The sequence below is a fragment of the Drosophila albomicans genome, chromosome 3 (assembly GCF_009650485.2).
Source record: "Drosophila albomicans strain 15112-1751.03 chromosome 3, ASM965048v2, whole genome shotgun sequence".
Lineage (NCBI taxonomy): Eukaryota > Metazoa > Arthropoda > Insecta > Diptera > Drosophilidae > Drosophila > Drosophila albomicans.
The window spans coordinates 43,514,929-43,525,950 of NC_047629.2; the positions used below are offsets into that span (position 1 = coordinate 43,514,929).

General features: G+C 45.9%; 3 protein-coding genes across 4 annotated transcripts; 2 read left to right on the forward strand and 1 right to left on the reverse strand.

Moving 5' to 3' along the window:
- Positions 1–181: 181 nt before the first annotated feature.
- LOC117570617 (myosin-10) lies at positions 182–2,734 on the forward strand. 2 transcript variants are annotated; one of them, XM_034252379.1, is made up of 5 exons: positions 182–389; positions 447–938; positions 1,000–1,225; positions 1,282–2,148; positions 2,213–2,734. In XM_034252379.1, exons 1-5 carry the CDS (start codon positions 325–327, stop codon positions 2,495–2,497), a joined length of 1,935 nt encoding a protein of 644 aa, XP_034108270.1. In that variant the 5' UTR covers positions 182–324; the 3' UTR covers positions 2,498–2,734. The 2 variants fall into 2 exon arrangements, with proteins under 2 accessions (XP_034108270.1, XP_034108269.1); XM_034252378.2 differs by having other exon boundaries at positions 183–389; positions 2,210–2,734.
- A 447-nt stretch (positions 2,735–3,181) lies between these two features.
- Positions 3,182–6,887, reverse strand: LOC117567486 (ribosome biogenesis protein BMS1 homolog). Its single transcript, XM_034247515.2, has 2 exons — positions 4,995–6,887; positions 3,182–4,938 (listed from the first exon to the last, which is right to left on the reverse strand). The coding sequence occupies exons 1-2, from the start codon at positions 6,787–6,789 to the stop codon at positions 3,260–3,262; spliced, it is 3,474 nt and encodes a 1,157-aa protein (XP_034103406.1). The 5' UTR covers positions 6,790–6,887; the 3' UTR covers positions 3,182–3,259.
- Positions 6,888–7,260: 373 nt separating this feature from the next.
- LOC117567487 (coiled-coil domain-containing protein 6) lies at positions 7,261–10,525 on the forward strand. The gene is made up of 5 exons (XM_034247517.2): positions 7,261–7,609; positions 8,190–8,307; positions 8,363–8,453; positions 8,510–9,370; positions 9,427–10,525. Exons 2-5 carry the CDS (start codon positions 8,192–8,194, stop codon positions 9,955–9,957), a joined length of 1,599 nt encoding a protein of 532 aa, XP_034103408.1. The 5' UTR covers positions 7,261–7,609; positions 8,190–8,191; the 3' UTR covers positions 9,958–10,525.
- The last annotated feature ends 497 nt before the right edge of the window (positions 10,526–11,022 follow it).

Consider the following 11,022-nt stretch of genomic DNA (forward strand, 5'->3'; position numbering starts at 1 on the left):
CAGCAAAGGCGCCACAGCTGTCATGGCAACGACGAACTGCAGCCCCAAGTCGGAAAAAACACTCAAGGATTTTGCTTGTTTTTTTGTGGGCAGAACAAACAATAAACAAACGAAACGAAACAAATAATCGTCGTAACCACAGCAGCAGCAAGCAAGCGTTTCAATTTTCAGTCAACTCGCCGGCTTTAGAAGCTCAGCTCAGCAGCACTCCAAACAAAAATATATTATCCACAAATAAATTTACACATTTTGAGCTGCAAACAACAACAAAATATAAATTGTGTGCGCAATTGAAACACATAATTCGGCGTTGTGGCATTTTAAATGGTATCGCCGCGCAAATCTGCATCCGCAGTAAGTAGTGAAGCTCGCTGGGATAACAACATGTCGTGAGTAATTCCGTTAAAAACCGCAACAAACAAAATGCTCATCTCCCTTTCTCACAGTTTACCGGCCAAAAGTTGTGAAAGTCTGTTCTCGGGCAGCTCTCGCGAATCCGCCAGTCAAATCTATCAACGCAAGCCGCCCCAACGTGGCATGAAACAAGGCGGAGGCATGCGTCAGCCAGGCATGGTGCCCAGCAACACGAACAGCGACATCCATCAGCGTGTGATGTCCGCACGCAACTTGCGCGTCAAGACCTTTCAGAATCAACTGACCGATGCCCAGGCCGAGATTGCCAACTTGGCCCATGAGAATCGCATGTTGCGCACCATGCACAAGCGTCAATCAACAGCCTTGAATAAATACGAATCGACTGGAGCAGAGTTGCCTCAATTGCTGCACTCGCATGCGGAAGAGTTGCGTGTGTGGCAGACAAAGTATCGCAATGTTCAAGCGACCAACAAGGAACTGGAAGCAAAGCTCAAGCAGAAGGAGGCGCAAATACTTTCGCTTAGCGATCAAAATCGTCACTTTAGTCAGCTCATCAAGGACAAGTGAGAGAGCGAAGGAAAGCCTTAACTAAATTTAGATTTATTAACGTTTTTATCTTTCTAGAAATCTGGATGAGCGCCAAAAGCTGCAGGATCGTTTGCGCACCTTGGAGCAGCGTCTGCAGGAGAAGGATAACGACATGAAGCTTATGTCACGCAAGGTGCAATTGGAGTCGAAGAATTGTCGCCAGCAGCTGCTCAACGAACAAAAGAAAACCAAGGAAGTGCTGCTTAAGCTGGAGAAAGCCAGGCTTGAAATTAGCGGCTATCGCAAGCTGGAGGAGTTCACAGTTAGTATAAGCATAAAGCATACAACTTCGATATATTAACATTAACTCTTCTCTAGATTGACAAGGCCAATCCCTTGACCTCCGGTCGCCGCACCAAGCTGAACGCAGTTGATGAAACCGACAAAATTGACAAGCTGGAGAAATCCTTGGAGCTGCTAGACAAAGCCATTGAGAAGAACAATCAAAGCGAGTTTAATGCTTTAACCGATGTCCTCGAAACTGACTCCAACTTTGACTTTGACAAAGACGATGCCGATGAGGAGAAGCATGTCTCTTCCTCCTCACCCTCTAGCGATACTGTGTTGGACAAGGACAAAATGAAACGTGGCAAATTGACGCTGCCACCGGCTCCCATTCCACCCAAGCCAGTTAACAACAACAGCTCAGCATCGCGTCCATCGCTCAGCCAGATGTTAAATCAAAACAAGACAAAGCCAGTGGCTGCTCGTCTGCGCAGCGGAGCTTCAGTAAATGGCAGCGTCTCCACGTTGGCCAGCAGCAATGTGCGAAGCAGTGTAGCTGGAGTAGCAGCAGTTGGCAAACGACGAGATGGAGCAGGAGGCGATGGTATGCCCAAGCTGGCCACAGTTGAGGGCAAGCTCAACAAACTGCAGACGATGACAAAACCCTTGGAATTTGATTATGACGAAGATTCTGATCATGTGGACGATGATGAAGATGCTGACGATGATGAGGAGTCGGCGTTGATCACAAAAATGTGCCATGGAGCCGAGGAAGATGAGGAGCCAAGCGATGATGTCGATGAAATCAATCCCAATGAGGATAGCCCTGTTAATTATGCCGCTTATTTGGACACCAAATGTGAACTATCCGAAATGCTGGAAATGGAGGAACCCGATGATGACGATGAATTCGACGACAGTGGCGATCAATCGTCGCCTAAGCTAGCTATCGATGACTTGGTGAGTAACCCACACATCTTGTTCTCTCTATGCCAAATTAACATTTATGCTTTTGCCACAGAAGATGAATTCGCGTCAGGGGCCGAACATGAAGGAGAACATGTCGAATATACGTAAACTCATCTCCGAAGACTACAAGGAACGTGAGAACTTCTTGGACATTCACTGTCGCCCCGCCTCGGGTAACAATAACATCACTAAACCAATGCGTGAGGATCCCGCTAAGAAGAAGCGCAACAACATCATTCCATCTGGCGCAGTCATTGCACCGGGAGCCATGCCCGCAAGTCGCAAGCATGCGTTGCTGGCGGCGCTTAAGGTTATCGATGACAACAAGGACGAGGATTAGCCGCGTCGCTTTTACACCCACGTTTAGAGTTTAGACCATAAGCTGCGTTAAGTTATATTTTTTAATTGATTTCGAAAGTAAAAACTGCTCCGTGTGCCACAAGCCGATGCAGCTGTGCAACAAGCGCTGGACAAAGGGCTGTCCGCACATTTATGGATGACATTCCCATGCCATGACGGTATTTTGTCCAGTGATTGTTGCAACTGCAACGGTCAAAGGCCCGCTAATTAAGGCGAACATCAACAGCTTTATAATTTCAACAAGTGGCTGTTAAAGCAACAGCTATTAATCAGCATTTGAGGTATACCTCGCTTAACGGCATTGATGGGTCCGGAAAAGGAAGACAACAAAGTAAATTTTGTTTATAGACAATTTTGACTAATGCAGAAAATGTGTTCCGCAAAATTAAAAGACGATAAGTATATTCATTTCATTGCTTTAACTTTGACCTTAAGCGAGGTATATATGCCGGTAACCGAGTTTTGGTATTAAATTCAAGACATCCGGTATAAAAGGCCCCTAAACGAAGACGTTCTGTGAACGCTTCTTTACTAATTGTTTTTGGTCTATGCCGCGGAATGAATTTTGTTATTAAATTAAACAAATTGCCAATTAAGCAATCTCATTGCTACTAAATTAAGTGACGGTTGAGCGAGATATGCTTCTATTTTCGTTAGTCTCATTTCTACAACATTTCGAAGTTTAAAATTTTACAAAGATTTTTATTTAGCCCTATAAATCCTATCTACAATCGAAGCGACTTTACTTCTGGCTCTTGCCACGCATCTTGCTAATGGCCCGCGAAACCTTCTTGCGCAGCTGTTTCTGATGCTGCTGCTTGGAAGCCTCATCGGCACGCTTCTGGGCACGGAACTTCTTCATGCGCTGCTGCGTCTCCTTGCGATCCCGATTGCGTTTGTCCTTGTAGTTCGTCTCGATCATCTTCATCATTTTAGCCACCTTCTGCTCATACGGCGAATCGACGACAGCGACACGTTCCAACTCTTCGCGTGGATTCTCCGGTCCCAACTTCGGTTTATCCTTGTAGGGCAAAGCGCGTTGCAACGCCTTGGGTATAACGAGGGGACGGAAGATCTTCGGTTTGCGCACAATGTCCGTGTACATGCTATCCGGCTGCGCTTCGTTTTGCAACGCACGCTCTCGCTTCAGCTGTCCGAGCGTTTTCATGCCCTGCCACTGACTCTTCTGCTCGGCGGCCAACAGCAGCGAGGTGATTGGCGCATAGAAGCGCGGCACCTCCACACGGAACCAGGTGCGACAGAAAACAATGTCGCTAAGCACAATCTTATCCTCGAAGGTGGCACGATACGAACCTTCGGGTGTGTGATGCGACTTCTTAATCTGACCACGTATACCGGACACTGTTTTGATTTTGGCTCCCTCGAACTTGGCCACTTCAAGCGACGAATGAAACATGTCTTTGATGTATGCCGTGTTCTTATAGATCTTGAACGGATGTCCCACCAACTTGAGTTTCTTCATAATCTGCGACGATTTGTCCAGTTCGGTAACGCAACCGGTGGCAGCAATACGAAAACCGAGACGCTTCATCTCCTCCTGATCCTGACGCACAGTTTGCAGCGCCAAGAAACCGGTGTTTTGCGGCGTAATTGGTCCCCAGAAGGTCATGCTACAGGTGACATGATTGGGCGTATACTTGAGGTAACGTTGCCTGAAGTTATCCTCCACTTTGGCAAAGATGGCCACCGTTTGGAAACGTCGCCAGCCCATCGACACAATCAGTGGATCACCCGTCTTGAGGATCTTCTTGTACCAACGATGCTTCTTCACTTTGCAGTTCACATAGCCCACATTCTCCTCGGTCATGTTGAGGGCTCCGACCAACACCGGATAGCTGGCATCAAAGTTCTCCACAAACTCGGCGGGCATTGTCTTAAAACCCAAACGCACATAAAGTCCTGCACGGTATCCCTCGATTTGAATGCGCAGTTCGTTGTCCAGATGCGCAAATTCGCTCTTGTTTAGTTCGCCTTGCTTTTGCGCCTCCGCTTTCAAATCCTCGTAAAAGGAATGATCTCCGGTAATACGACCGCCATCCTCTTCACCTTTCTCGCCATGATTGTCGTATTCGGCATCGAATTTCGCCTTTAGCTTGAGCTTCTTGGCCATCAGCTCCTTTTTGGTTAGGTTCTCCTCCTCAACGCGCGTCATTTTGCGTTTTTCACCGGGAGTTGGCGCCTCCTCTTCACTGCCTTCGGCTGCTTCGTCTTTGGGTTTTCCACTGTGCTGTTCACCCGTTTCTAGATCCTCAAAGTCGCCATAGACCTCGCTGTCCGCATCACTCATGTCGTCCAGCTTCAGCAGATTTTCGGCATCCTCCGAAGCCTTCCATTTTCCCGTGACAAAGCAGTTTTTGATTAGCTCTTTATTGTCTTCCGTCAACCAGTCACGGGTGACACCTAAATGAAATATTCGATAGGTTAATCGTGTCAAGTATCTATGCTGCTTCACTTACCACCCTGATACTCGAAGAAGCAGCGCTCGTCCTTGTCGCGTATGTCCTTATCCTTTTGCAGCTCCGTCTGTTGCTTGGCGGCCACACGAAACAAGCCACCCAGCTCCTCATCGGAGTCATTCTCCTCCTGCTCCTTTTGCTGCTCTTTGCTGCGTTCACTCTGGTTGTAAACGCCATAGACAATTCGCATTAGATTGCGGGATTCCGAGTGACGTTGTAGAAAGGCATCGCGTGCCTTTTGCGCCAGATTCGTCTTCCAGCTCATGTTGTTCGCCAATATGCGTGACTCCTCGTCGTCTTCATCCTCATCCTCATCGTCCTCATCATCATCGTCATCTTCTCCTTCTCCCTTCTGTTTCAGACTTTGATACTCTTCATCTCCTGAAGAAGCATCACTCTGTTCCTCATCCTCTTCTTCCTCATCGCTATTCTCGCCACGCCAATCGTTAGCTGCAAATTCATCGTCCTGCTCTTCATCGCTGTCCGCCGCATCCATGCCTGAATCATCTGCTGCTTCATCGCCCTCCTCATCTTCTTCATGGTCGCTCTTGTAGTCCTTGGATTTCATAGGTGCCGCATCGGAAAAGAGTCGAAATTGCTGCTCCTGCATTTGCTCATCCATGGTGGCCTTCTTCTCAATCAGTTTGCTGACCAACGCCTCCTGCTCCGTTGCCTCTGCAGTCTTCTCCTTGTGCGAATGCGAACCCTGCAGCTCAATGTAGACGGCATCCTTGTCATACACAATGCCACCCACTCCCGACATCGGGGCATAAAGTAAACGCTCCTTCTCCAGCAGACTGCGCTTTTTCTCAGTGCCGGGGAGCGGACAAGGATCCGGAATCATGCTCAGTTCATCGATGCGAGCATCGCCAAGGCCAGCAATGTGTACCATATGCTGCTGCTTGAGTGGCACACCACGCACATAGCCATAGAGCACCACTTCGCGATCACACTTAGGATTGCGTCGCACTGCATCCGTATTGGTGACATCTTCCACACGATCCACCAGCAGATAACTGTGAGCACCGCGCCACTGCAGCGGACGGAACTTCATCACCGAGATGAAACGACCCAGATTCTTGATCTCATTGCGCAGATACTCGCCATGCAGCAAGCCAGAGAGATAGAAGAGCTTGGCTCCATCGTATACTTCAGTCCAGAAGCGATGTTTAAGTTCCTTTTTGCGTTTGCGCAGTTGCTTCGGATTCTTGATCATATCCAGATGCGTGAGTACGCCCATAATCTTGGGCATGCCGTGCACTTGACAGATATTGAGAAACTCAAAGATCTCCATTTCGAAGCCATAGCTGGCATCACAAAGCAGCAACACAAGATCCGCACATTTCGCCACATCAATCATTGAATTGATGTCATTGTTGCACTCCAGCAGGGTGATGCGACGCTTTTTCGACGTCACTATGGTGATAGGTCCCTTAATATCCGTGACATTTGTGCGCGTGAAGCTCTTGATCAGATCCTTGATCAGCGTTGTTTTGCCCACCTTTGGTGGTCCCACAATTGCAATTAGCACTGGCGGCGGTTCATCGGGAGTCTGATCCACCACAGGTATGTGCTGTTTCTTGGCCGTAAGATCTTCTTTACGTCGGAAATTGCGCTCGGCACGTTGCGCTGAGTTGATTGCAAACGCTTTGGGGTTTCGTTGGCGCGCCGTCAATTCGGGCTCCTTTTGATTGGAGTCTCTCTTGGCCTTCTCCTTCTTTTTGTCCGCACTGACGCCGGACTGGCGGGCACGGTGCTGCTTCCGCTTGTCTTGGCCAGCAGCATCGTCGGCCATTATTTCGTTAAAAACACAAAATATTAAATTTCCACAATATGTTTACGAATTTCTGCTGCACGTGCTAGCGGCACAAGCACTGAATTTAAAATACCATAAAACCAAGATATTGGTCACACTAGGGACGCAAGTCGATTTCAATGAAAATATAATCGATTATCCATTTTTTCAATCGATGCATATTTAAAAAATGTGTTCAAGGCAATAAATAAAAAAAATAATGATAAATTTATTCTTGGAAAATGCAGTCAGGTTAAAAACAGGAAAACTAAACTCAAGAAATTTATGTAAATTTTTTTTTCTATTTAAGCTGTCAACAAAGAAATAACACTTGCGCTCAAAGTGCATAAAATAAAATAAGAATGTTATTTTAAGAAACTGTGCCGACATTCCAAAATTCGCTCATACCAAATAAAGTGTGACCAACCTTAAACACACTTCAGTCAGTAATTTTTGTGCACAGTAAATTGGCATACTCGAAATTACAAGTTTCGGTCACGCTGCAGCACTGTGAAGCAATTTTTTTTTTTCGCATTATTCATTTTTAGACAAAAACTTGCAAAATGTTGGTGCGATTGGGCAAAGTGGCAACCTATTAAATAGGCAACGAGTCAGGCACACGCAAGCGAATTCCCTTGTTCGCCCTCCCCCACCCCACAAAACGGTTAGTAATATAGTGCGACGGGAGCTGTGTGCAGTGCAACACAACAAAAAAAAGGAAAAAAGCTCAATACTCGCCCTGGCAAGAAGAAGCAGCAGAGGCGGCGCGTAGTAAAAAAAAGCAAAAAAGAAGCGAATCGTCGACAATACAAAACTTCAGGTAAATTGTAAATGGCAATAAAAATGGCAAGTATATATATATTTAAATTGTAATCTCTTTCTCTGTCGCTTTGACGGCAACAACTGTTTGTCTTGTATTTGTATTTGTAATGTGGGTGAGGTGTTCAAAAAGGGGGTCCTGCATAAAGAAAGGGTGGGGTGAGGTGGCTGCTGGAGGAGCCGCCTGCAAGGCGAGAGAGATGATTTCAATGCCACGCTCTCACACTGACCTTGTTGTTGTACTGTGCTTAACTATCGATTTCTGAAATTGCATAAAAATCGCCCAAAAAGAATGAAAAAAAAGAACCAAAAAATAAAATCAACAAAATCAAGTGAACCGCAGCGAAGAGTGAAGGTTAAACATTTGCTGCCATTCTTTGTTTGTAGCAAGCAACAACAACTGCGATCAGAGTCCCAGAAAAACAAAAGCAGCAACAACAGAAGCGTATACATTATTCTTTGTGTTTTACTTTTTTGTTTTTCTTTATTTTCGTTCAGTCTTGTTTTTGTTTGTTGCAGCGCAAAGAAACGAATTGTGTCTGGGCATTAAATAACATTCTCTTTTCTTCTCTTTGCCTCAGCTATGGAGAGTCCTTGTGAGTCGGAGAGTTCACTAGATGGCGGCACCATGCTGCCTCCCAGTCCGGTATCCCGGGAGCAGCTACAGAAGCGCATCGAGTCGCTCACCCAGCAAAACAAGTAAGTAAAGAGAATTCTCTTTAAGGCCTCAACTAAACTACTTCTCTGTTCCCAGAGTGCTCAAAGCAGAGCTGGATACGTCGAAGACTAAATTTAAGGTGGTGCAGGAAGAGAATCGTTTTCTCAAACAGGCCTCGGTCATAATCGTGAGTAACTGCAATACTTGTGAAGCTCCCACTTAACTCTTATCTCAATTCCACAGCAAGCCAAGGCGGAACAGGAGGAGGAATATATTTCAAACACACTGCTAAAGAAGATCCAAGCACTCAAGAAGGAAAAGGAAACGCTGGCGCATCACTATGAACGCGAGGAGGAATGCCTCACTAACGATTTGTCGCGCAAACTCGACCAGCTGCGTCAGGAAAAGTGCAAGCTGGAGCAAACGCTCGAGCAGGAACAGGAGTGTCTGGTCAACAAGTTGATGCGTAAAATTGAGAAACTCCAGGCGGAAACGGATAATAAACAAACGAATTTGGAACAGCTGCGACGCGAAATGGTTGAGCTGGAAAATACACTCGAACAGGAGCAGGAGGCGCTCGTGAATAAGCTGTGGAAGCGTATGGATAAGCTGGAGACAGAGAAGCGTTCGCTGCAAATCAAATTGGATCAACCGGTGTCGGATCCAACAACGCCACGTGATATCACCAATAATGCCAATGGCGACACGGCCACTAATCTGAGTGCGCACATACAAACGTTGCGCTCAGAGGTGTTGCGTCTGCGCGCCAATCTTGCAACCGCCCAAAAGGAGGAGAAATCCTATCGCGAGGAGAATGCACGACTACAGCGTAAACTGAAACAGGAAGTGGAACGACGCGAGGCGTTGTGTCGCCATCTCTCCGAATCGGAATCATCGCTAGAAATGGATGAGGAGCGTTTCTACAATGAGAATCTAATGGCGGGAGGCTCCACCACAGCTGCTGCTGCGGCCGCGGCAGCCGCTGCAAATGCGCAAAGACAGCGCACGATCAGCAGTCCAGTGTCGCACAGTCCATCGAGCAGTCGTCCACTCAGTCCTGGAACGGCGGGACAAAATCGCTGCTATGCCTGCGGCCAACTTGTGGTGAGCTTGCAAATTAAATGCTTAGAAGCATGGATAAATATTTCTTTCTTTTGCAGAATCGTCGCGCCAGCGAGCGCTTCATTAAGCCAGCACTGCCTACGCCCATGCTGGGTCTAAACACTTCCGCACCCAATGTGCTAACCACAACAAATCCATTGCTGGCCACTGGTTCCGCTGCTATTTACGGGGGCAGTGCAGCTTCAACTGGCGGTGGCGGTGGCATGGCTGGGTTTCTATCGAATCTGAGCAGCGAACGACTGAGCTTAGGTGCTGCTGCTGCAGCTGGACTGCCTCAATCAGCGGGCGCCGCTGGCACTTTTCTAGCGGGTGGCATCTTATCACTGAACAACCAGCAGCTAACTGGCGGAGGAGGAGGATCTTGTGGCGGTGGCGGTACATCGAGCAGCGCTTCATCGTCGTCGTCCAACTTGATGTTGATGAACAATTCGTCCAGCGGCAATTTGATCAACAACAGCAGCAGCAACTCTTCGCTGTCGGCCTTTACGCCCACCAATCAGCCAAGTGCAGCGGCCACGGCGTTTATTCAGCCAGCCAGTCCCATGGATACTTCCACATGCAAGGAATAGGAATATATATAGATAGCATTGCTATCAAACACACACATCTTTTCTCTCCCCTCACACACACAAACACACCCCCACACACATACACATACTCTCAAGCACACACAAAACACACAAATTATGCACGCAAGCAAAACCAACCAGTTTAACGAAAGTATAAAACATTAAAACCCCCTATTAATATAAGGCTTCTCTCTCTATCACTCTATGGAGGCGACTCAAAGTCCCATCATTTATTTCTCTATTTGTAATTTGATATCAAAATCTCTTAAAAGTTATTGTGCGACACTTTCAAAATATTATTATATATACTATCTCGGGAATTCCTAGACCGACGTGCGCACTAATCGATGCAGGAGTTACGAATATTTAGCGCTAATCTATATATATATATACTAAGAATGAAGCGATCTTTTTTTGTTTGTTTACTTTGGTTCCAATTAAATTAAACAAATTGCAACAAAACACAAAGCAAAAGAAAAAAAACAATACGACATCGTATGTAAACCGATTGCCCACTTTTTCCTCGCATGTGGGTCTACAATTTTTTTAAATATATGTATGTAAGTCAAACAAATAAAGTTCAACAATTACAATTTAAAATTCAAATTCATTTTTTAGATTTAATTTACGCGGGTTGATGATATTTAAAAATATACCGAGCATGCCAGCTTTATATACAAGTCTGGTTACACTTACTTAAAAACAACGGCTATGCAATAGTGCAAATTTAAATTTAACAATCAAAAAAACTGGTCAGACGAAAACATTTTTAATAAAATTTATTATGTTAATAAATAAAACCCAATTTTTAGTCCAAATATGACAATATAACAAGATTTGAATACCAAAATAATACAAGAGAACGCTGCATATGGTCACACTTCGGCTATTATAACAGCAAAATGAACGGTAAAATACTGAAAAATTGGCAATTATGTTAATAACATGGTGTATTGAGCGGACGCAGCTCGTGAGAGCGACTACAGTTCAGCTGAGCAATAACATGGACATTTTCGGTATTTGTATAACAGTATAACAAGTAAAAAGAGACTCTGTGGTCACGCT

Bases quoted from the DNA above. Each gene is read 5' to 3' on its own strand.
- LOC117567487 (XM_034247517.2), top strand. From the start codon at position 8,192: ATGGAGAGTCCTTGTGAGTCGGAGAGTTCACTAGATGGCGGCACCATG. The intron at 8,308-8,362 runs GTAAGTAAAGAG...CTCTGTTCCCAG, and splicing joins TCGCTCACCCAGCAAAACAA to AGTGCTCAAAGCAGAGCTGG. The intron at 9,371-9,426 runs GTGAGCTTGCAA...TTTCTTTTGCAG, and splicing joins ATGCCTGCGGCCAACTTGTG to AATCGTCGCGCCAGCGAGCG.
- LOC117567486 (XM_034247515.2), bottom strand. From the start codon at position 6,789: ATGGCCGACGATGCTGCTGGCCAAGACAAGCGGAAGCAGCACCGTGCC. The intron at 4,939-4,994 runs GTAAGTGAAGCA...TATTTCATTTAG, and splicing joins CTTCTTCGAGTATCAGGGTG to GTGTCACCCGTGACTGGTTG.
- LOC117570617 (XM_034252378.2), top strand. From the start codon at position 325: ATGGTATCGCCGCGCAAATCTGCATCCGCAGTAAGTAGTGAAGCTCGC. The intron at 939-999 runs GTGAGAGAGCGA...TTATCTTTCTAG, and splicing joins AGTCAGCTCATCAAGGACAA to AAATCTGGATGAGCGCCAAA. The intron at 1,226-1,281 runs GTTAGTATAAGC...ACTCTTCTCTAG, and splicing joins GCAAGCTGGAGGAGTTCACA to ATTGACAAGGCCAATCCCTT.